Below are 8,671 nucleotides of genomic sequence, written 5' to 3' on the forward strand. Positions count from 1 at the left end.
TTGAGTAGTTGACCTCTGCACTCGCCAAAAGCATATTTTTGTCAAGAATGGGATTCGAACCCATGCCCTTTCGGACCAGTACCTGAAACTGGCGCCTTAGACCAACTCGGCCATCTTGACAACTTTGTGTATTTATTTTGTATGTAATATTATATATTCGAATAGATAAATACTTGATATAAAACAAAAATTTATAAATTTAAAACAACACTTCATCAGAAAAAAATAATACCAAAATGTAAACAATAAGCCAAATTTTTTGTATTCATAGACATTCTAAAGGGGGGATTTGAGATGGTATGAGCGGAAAAAGTGTTAGTTAACTCAATCTGGTTTGCAATAAATAAGTTAATAGACATATAATTGCAACACTAGTGATTCATGTGTGTAATAGTTGTTCAATACCGTTTCATTAAAAATTTGTATATTTACATTAACTAATCAAAGAGTTATGCATTAATCAACTTTTAACATGTGCTACATTATAACAGAGTCATTTGTTAAGCCTTTTCTCTTTGCTTCTTACAGACATTCTTCCTTAGTCATCTTATCTGACGTTTTTCTTTGGCAACAATCCGGCCGACTCTAAAGACAAAATCGGTGATTGGCCATGGTGGAACTGTCATAGATCGCCTTCTACTAAAGAAGGCAAGTAGTGGCTGCCTTCCGCCGATGGTGGAACTGTCATCGATCGCCTTCGACTAGAGAAGGCAAGTAGTGGTCGCCTTCCGCCGAAAGAGACCAGTGATCACATTCTCTAAGATGGGAATGCGACCGGTCGCGTTCTATCTTTGGTATAAGGCAATCGACGACAGTTTGGTCGTCATAGGTCACTGAATTTGTCTTCAGAGTTGATTCGATAAAGTTTAGGGTATGTGACCTTGTTCTTTTATGCTAATTTTCTAAAAAATGAACCAAACACACGAAGATAATTTTTGGAATGCATTCAAACACTATAAATGAAAATATTTTTCGAAAAATAACACATTTTTCAGAAGTTATTTTCCTGATTTTCAAACATACTAAATGTTCAATCCCGACTTTTAGCGTAAAATAGAAGTTCAAACATCTTTTATATAATTTTACAGGTTTAGAGGGGCCAAAATCCAATTTTCATGTTAGACGGGATACTACGTAACAAGTAACAACTTGAAGTTGAGCTCACACCAGACCCGATTTCTTCCTGTCATTTCATCGCTCCGCAGCGGCTTAATCCCCAGCTCCGGGATCGCAAAATCGTACTTTTACGTTCAGAGTCTCAGAGATAGGAGATCTGGGATCCACTCCACTATTTTGAGTGCTTTCGTTCGAGAGAGATCTCGAATTCGCTTCCATTTAATCTTCAACATATCTGCAGTTCGTCGCGCCTCAAAATGGCCCAACCTCTCGTGAAGAAGGACGACGATCGCGATGACGAAAGTATAGTCTCCCTAAATCACTTTACCACTTTGATTTTTTTAATGTATCAATCCGTAATTTGCACTGCCTTCTTCTGTTTGTCTGGAGCTTTTGTTTCTAATTGATCTGATTGTGTTCTGCAATTTGCGTTTCATTCTCATCAGATCTGCATTATGCTCTGTTTATGAGCTGAAATGAATTGCGATGATACTTATGCTGAGTGTATTTATACTGATTTCTCAGCAATGTTAATTCGGTAGTTAGAACGTAAGCTCTTACAAGTTTGCTTATGATTTGTGTTTAGTACGAGGAACTATGATATCAGAGTTAGTAAAACTGGCCTGGTTTAATGTTTCATGTGTCGGTGGAATCTTATGGAAGAATGATTTGGTGTAGATCTATGTGCTATGCACTGTAGATTAGAATTGAGAGCTGGATTGTTAGATAGGGATGCGTCTCCTGAGTAATGATGTGTGTTTATTATCATAATGCAGTGGATTACTCTCCGTTTATGGGGATTGAGAAGGGTGCAGTTCTACAGGAAGCCAGAGTTTTCAATGATCCTCAATTGGATGCAAGGAGATGTTCACAGGTGTGATTAGCAATTTAGCATGTTGATGTCGAATTTGATATTTCCTGCTTTATTTCAGCTTATGTTCCATAAACTTTATTTCATTTTGCTCATGTTTATTTTATTTGCTTTTAGGTTATTACGAAGCTTCTGTATCTTCTGAACCAGGGTGAGACATTTACAAAGGTCAGTTCTCGTTTAAATATTCATTTATAGATGAGGAGAAACTAAACAACCATGCTTGAATTTGCATTTTCAATGATACCTTTATTTCGTGCTCGCTTTCTGTTGCTACATAGTTTTTGAGTAAATAAGTCCATTTACACTTTTACTAATCAAGTAAGTTTTAAATTTTATGACAGTAGCAAAATATTGGTGTAAATTGCTCTTACTCTAATCTATTGTTTTTTTTTTTTTGTTGGGACAACATTGCCCCTGACTGCTTTTGAAATTAATATATAGGTTGAAGCTACAGAAGTGTTTTTTGCTGTGACAAAGCTTTTCCAATCAAAAGATATTGGTCTTCGGAGAATGGTTTATTTGATGATTAAGGAGCTTTCTCCTTCTGCTGATGAGGTTAGATTGAAAATTTGAAATTGATTTTCTTGTTGTTTCTGAAAGATTTTATGATCTCTGCAAGAATGGAAGTGACATGTTACTTCTTCTGGCATAAAAGGTTATCATAGTCACAAGCTCATTGATGAAGGACATGAATAGTAGAACTGACATGTATCGGGCAAATGCCATTCGTGTACTTTGTCGAATCACTGATGGAACCCTTCTAACTCAAATTGAGAGATACTTGAAGCAAGCTATTGTTGACAAAAATCCTGTTGTTGCTAGTGCTGCCCTTGTTAGTGGAATCCATTTGCTTCAGGTAGAATAATCAGTGGAAGGAACTATTCCCCCCTTTCCATTTAGTGTTACACACATTAAAATTATGTTCTTATTTATTGATTTGTTTGGCAGACAAACCCAGAAATTGTAAAGAGATGGAGCAATGAGGTACAAGAAGCTGTTCAATCAAGGGCTGCCCTTGTACAGTTCCACGCACTTGCACTACTGCACCAGGTTGGCTAACTATTCTTTTAGCAGGATGACCTACTTTTTTAATGGGTTTTCATAATTTCATATGATATGACATGCATTAAAAACCATATTTTCAATCACAGATAAGGCAAAATGACCGCTTAGCTGTTAACAAACTAGTTGCCAGCTTGACAAGGGGGACTGTTCGTTCACCGCTGGCTCAATGCCTTCTGATTCGCTATACTAGCCAGGTGCCAACTTCTCTATGAATCTTGCTTTTGGAGGATGCTATTGTTGTAATCTGTTTTTCGATTTGTAACCTGTTTTTGGATATGTGATGAATGTTTCTTCACATCTATGGTTCAGGTCATTAGAGAATCTGGAGTGAATCAAGTGGGTGATCGACCATTTTATGACTACTTAGAGGGTTGTCTCCGTCACAAAGCTGAGATGGTTATTTTAGAAGCTGCTAGAGCAATTACGGAGTTGAGTGGCGTGACGAGTCGGGAATTAACTCCAGCAATTACCGTGCTACAGCTCTTTTTAAGTTCTTCAAAACCAGTTCTTCGATTTGCTGCCGTTCGCACTTTGAATAAGGTCTTAACAGAACATGTTTTGTTGGTTTCTTGTAATGTTGGTATTTTGGTGCCGTAGGTTTTCAGTCTTAGCCTTTAAAAGAAAACATATTTACCTCCCTGCAGGTGGCAATGACACATCCAATGGCTGTGACAAACTGTAATATTGACATGGAGAGCTTGATCTCTGATCAAAACAGAAGTATAGCAACTCTTGCAATCACAACTCTCCTTAAAACTGGAAATGAGTCGAGCATTGATCGTTTAATGAAGCAAATCACAAATTTTATGTCTGACATTGCTGATGAGTTTAAGATTGTTGTGGTGGAAGCCATCAGGTCCTTGTGTTTGAAGTTCCCCCTCAAGTACAGATCTCTGTAAGTGATTGTTGACTTCTCTAGAACTTGTAGATTTATGTACATGTATATCAAATTGAGTAAAACATTTTGCTTATGTTCAATGAGTTCATAGTTCTACATTTTTTTCACCTAAATACTTGTGTGTGTATAATAAACTTCTTATCTCTCACCAATAGGATGAATTTCTTAAGCAATATTTTGAGGGAAGAAGGTGGATTTGAGTACAAGAAAGCTATTGTTGATTCAATTGTGATCCTCATAAGAGATATTCCTGATGCTAAAGAGAGTGGGCTGCTTCATTTATGTGAATTTATTGAGGATTGTGAATTTACATATCTTTCCACTCAGGTTGATTTTTCTCATCTTCAGAGTGTATATTTTTGTGTTGCTGTTGATGCATCTTACCTTGTCTTTCAAATGGATTTGCAATGCTTATAGTCTTTTGTATATTTTCAGATATTGCACTTTCTTGGAAATGAAGGACCAAAGACTTCAGATCCGAGTAAATACATACGATACATATATAACCGGGTCATACTTGAAAATGCAACAGTTCGAGCGAGTGCTGTCAGTACTCTAGCAAAATTTGGAGCCATTGTTGATTCATTGAAGGTATGGTCAGTCTAGTTTTTAACAATGTGGTGAATATAAGTATCACCATGGCTAAAACTATCAACTAATTTTGCTGCAGCCTCGCATCTTTGTGCTGTTGAAACGATGCTTATTTGACAATGACGATGAGGTAGTCTCTATGTCTTCTATTATATTTGTTTTTCTCATTGTCAAATCCAATCCATGTGTATGCTTTTTTATTGCATGCAATTTTACAGATGAATAGTTTTCTCTTGCCACAGGTATTGTATTGGTTTTAACTCTTCAATAGGTAGAGAAAGTGAGAAACATCCGAAGCTCTAAAACACCTTAGTTTATCATATAAGTTATCATCAACCTCTTCTTTTGTCGTGGTGATATGCTTGCAGGTTCGTGATAGGGCAACACTTTACTTGAATACCATAGGAGGTGATGGGGCAGTTGTTGAAACTGAGGAAGAGGTGAAGGAATTCTTATTTGGACCACTTGGCATCCCAATAGTAAACTTAGAAACAAGTTTGAAGAACTATGTAAGTATTTCCCTCTGCTTGTGCGTTACATTCTATACCTGCTAATGCATCATTTGATTTATTTGCTTTAAACTGCTGCAGGCCCCCTCAGAAGAGCCTTTTGATATCAATTCTGTTCCAAGGGAGGTTAAATCTCAACCCATTGCAGAGAAGAAAGCACAGGGCAAAAAGCCCACTGGTTTGGCTGCTCCTCCTGGTGGTCCCACTTCAACTATTGATGCATATGAAAAATTACTTTCATCAATACCACAATTTTCTAGCTATGGGAAGCTTTTCAAGGTTTCGCTGATTCCATTTCCTTGTATTGGCATTGCTATTACATTATTATGATTGCTGACTACTCATTTATTTTTGTTGTCAGTCATCACCACCTGTGGAGCTTACAGAAGCTGAGACAGAATATGCAGTCAATGTGGTGAAGCACATATTTGATAGCCATGTTGTGTTTCAGTACAATTGCACAAATACTATTCCTGAGCAATTGTTAGAGAATGTAATGACATTGTGAATCGCTTCATTCATATTTCACCTCTACCTGTGTATTTCTCTAAATTCTTGATTGGTGGTTGCCAGGTCACTGTCATTGTGGATGCTTCTGAAGCTGAGGAATTTTCTGAAGTGGCTTCTAAACCTCTTAAGTCCCTTCCATATGACACCCCAGGGCAGACATTTGTGGCATTTGAGAAACCAGAAGGAGTCCCTGCGGTTGGGAAGTTCTCTAATACATTGAGGTTCATTGTTAAAGAGGTAAAAGCCTGTTCTATTTTTCAATTTTTGTTTTTTTATGTGGTTCATAATTGGAATTAGTGAAGGCACTTTGGATCTAAAGTATTGTGTGCAACATGCATGCCAAAATTCCAGAATATCCCTTCTGTCTGTAGATTTGAAAGGATACCTGGCATTAAGCTATGTGGTTGACACTTTGCCCTTTAAAAAATTAATTATTTCCCATTTCTAATAATACATATTTCTGGATGTTTTAACTAGGTTGATCCGTCTACTGGTGAAGCTGAGGAAGATGGCGTGGAAGATGAATACCAGCTAGAGGACCTCGACGTGGTTGCAGCAGATTATATACTTAAAGTTGGCGTCTCCAATTTTAGGAATGCCTGGGAAAGCTTGAGCCCAGATAGCGAGCGTGTAGATGAATATGGTCTTGGCCCTAGGGAAAGCTTGGCTGAGGCTGTGAATGCAGTCATTAATCTCCTTGGCATGCAACCCTGCGAGGTTAGTCTCCCTTTCATTGTCTATGTTTTTCAAAACAAGCTTTCTTTCTAAATTTAGCAGTGTTTCTATGTATTTTCATGGCATGTGAAGGCTATTATGGAGTATCAAGGCAACCTATCTTCAAATAATTGCAAAAATTGAACAACTTAAGTATAAAGAATTGCATCCTTTCCAATTACAAATGCTTGTAACGATGTGCAATATTTTATGGTTAAGTTCACCACAACTTCTTGCATTTGCTTCTTCATCTAACTTCACTACTGTGCACATTTTCTTGTCAGGGCACGGAAGTTGTCCCAAGTAATTCAAGATCACATGCTTGTTTACTATCTGGTGTGTACATAGGCAATATAAAGGTGCTTGTTAGGTTAGCATTTGGAATTGATGGGCAGAAAGAGGTTGCCATGAAGTTGGCCGTTAGATCTGAGGATGCATCTATCAGTGATGCTATTCACGAAATTGTTGCAAGTGGTTAGTTTTGTTATAGGGAAAGGTGGACAGTTAAAAGTTAAAATGGGCTTTTTTCGAGCCAGCAGGTGCTGTTCAGACTTTGGCTTGCTGTTGAGATTCACTTTTTATTACTTTTGTTGAATGCTGTAGATGTCTTGAGTACATTATATATCTGAAAGTTGTTTCTAAGGAAGTTTGCCTAATTGGGCATTATCATTGTACTCATTCTAAATTTTGTAATCAATTTACTCTCCCCTCCCCCGGCGGGATTATAGACACAATGAAACATGGAAGTTAAAATGTGTTTTCGTAGTAGTTCTTTAGATCACCTTTTGGTAGCTGTTTTCATGTTTCGTATTGACGTCAAATTGACTTTTTTGAAGATTACGCGCTATTCAGGCCTCATCTTTTAAGAATTCACGTTATTTATTTTTTGGTTTAAATAGTATCGTATTATCATCGAGTTCTACACCGAAGTGAAATGAACTCGTAATGGTAAGAAAAAAAAATGGTATGATGGAAGAAAGCCACAACAAATTTGAGAAATTATGCCTTGAGCTACTGAACTTTCATCCATTTTGTATAAAATCTTTCATCACTCCAAAGCAGCATTCTCTTTAACGAAATTTTGACATTTTTTTGCTTCAAATACAAATGCCTGGGGATTATGCGCTTTCTCAGACTGAAAGCGAAGTATTGAGGGAACTCTAGCAGTTCTCTAACATCCCTCTTCATATCCCTAACCAAATAGCTAAATTTCGGCTTCAAATTACTCTCAATACCATACCCAAATATGGCTGGAAATCTGCAACAAATCTTTGCTGATTCATGGCGCGACAACCCAGCATCCTGCAGGAACCAGAGGATTTCCTGCAATTTCTTCAGTCGAGTATTCAAAAGATGAGCATTGAGAGTAGTCGGTAAGTTCAACTTATCCAGCCCTAGTTCTCTCAGGTACGCAAGCGTCGGTTTCAGACAGAATTCCACATTGGATTCCAGAAGGTAAGGGCACCGCATCACCAAATCACGCGACTCCTCGCCCGATGCAGCCAAGTCATCGTTTAGAAACTCAAACACCGGTTGGATATCAGGAGGGCTAAACTCAAGAGAGAAGATTCTAGTGCAAACCAGAGCGATTCTAGCGATATCAGGCTCCGAAAATCCTCTGGATTTCAATGAATTTACGGTGGATAACACTTGCTGTAGGCTTTCCGGAGATGGATTTCTGTGCGATTTCACTTCTGGCTTGACGATGCCGAGGGACGTGAGGTATCGGAGGTTTTCGCGGTGAGAAGTATGGAATTTAAGGAGCGATGATTGGCTTGGAGATGAAAGAGAAGAAGAACTCTTCGCGAGGGATTGAGACACTGAACAGAGTGCCGAGACAGAACAATGGAGAAGCATTTTTGGTTTCAGCAGAGAAAACCAAACACGGTGCCATTTGAACTTGGCAGTAAACTTAAGAAGATAAGATATTTTGTGTGAATGGTCAGAATTTGCTACATTTGTTCCCAGGTAAGGTAAGCAAAATTGAAATATTAACTGAAAATTATATGTATTACCTGAAAAGAATTACTCCCTACATGATTGTCTCGTATATTTTTCTTTTCAGATTTCTCAACTTGGCTAAGATTATATATAGGATTTTATGAATCCTTCTTCAAGCTTCTGAGGAGGTAAGTTTTTATTGAGTCATTTTTATTGATATTTTTAAATTTTGGTAATTGTATAACTATTTGTGATATATAGAATATTCGATTAGTTAAATAGATTAAATATATCAATATCAATCAATATAAAACTAAAACATTAAGGAGTAATAGTAAATTTATTATAATAATGACCCATGTGAAGTGTGACAAAGAAGTTTAGTACACAGTAACTCTGGTCATCACTATAGCAATGGGGGGGGGGGGGGGGGGGGGGGGGGGGAAAAATGGG

General features: G+C 37.6%; 2 protein-coding genes and 1 non-coding gene across 3 annotated transcripts; 1 reads left to right on the top strand and 2 right to left on the bottom strand.

Annotated features, from left to right (window-relative positions):
- Positions 1-39: 39 nt before the first annotated feature.
- TRNAL-CAG lies at positions 40-120 on the bottom strand. The gene has a single exon. It is a non-coding gene; the product is annotated as a tRNA-Leu (tRNA).
- Positions 121-1,163: 1,043 nt separating this feature from the next.
- LOC116032247 (coatomer subunit gamma-2) lies at positions 1,164-7,045 on the top strand. The gene is made up of 18 exons (XM_031274737.1): positions 1,164-1,419; positions 1,893-1,990; positions 2,105-2,155; positions 2,432-2,545; positions 2,646-2,846; positions 2,939-3,040; positions 3,142-3,249; positions 3,365-3,595; positions 3,700-3,950; positions 4,109-4,280; positions 4,389-4,544; positions 4,624-4,674; positions 4,913-5,053; positions 5,135-5,332; positions 5,415-5,546; positions 5,627-5,800; positions 6,041-6,280; positions 6,562-7,045. The coding sequence occupies exons 1-18, from the start codon at positions 1,374-1,376 to the stop codon at positions 6,754-6,756; spliced, it is 2,661 nt and encodes an 886-aa protein (XP_031130597.1). The 5' UTR covers positions 1,164-1,373; the 3' UTR covers positions 6,757-7,045.
- Positions 7,046-7,276: 231 nt separating this feature from the next.
- On the bottom strand, positions 7,277-8,224 carry LOC116031367 (transcription termination factor MTEF1, chloroplastic). The gene has a single exon (XM_031273544.1). The coding sequence runs from the start codon at positions 8,132-8,134 to the stop codon at positions 7,289-7,291; it is 846 nt and encodes a 281-aa protein (XP_031129404.1). The 5' UTR covers positions 8,135-8,224; the 3' UTR covers positions 7,277-7,288.
- Positions 8,225-8,671: the final 447 nt, after the last annotated feature.

Source organism: Ipomoea triloba, chromosome 10, assembly GCF_003576645.1.
Source record: "Ipomoea triloba cultivar NCNSP0323 chromosome 10, ASM357664v1".
Lineage (NCBI taxonomy): Eukaryota > Viridiplantae > Streptophyta > Magnoliopsida > Solanales > Convolvulaceae > Ipomoea > Ipomoea triloba.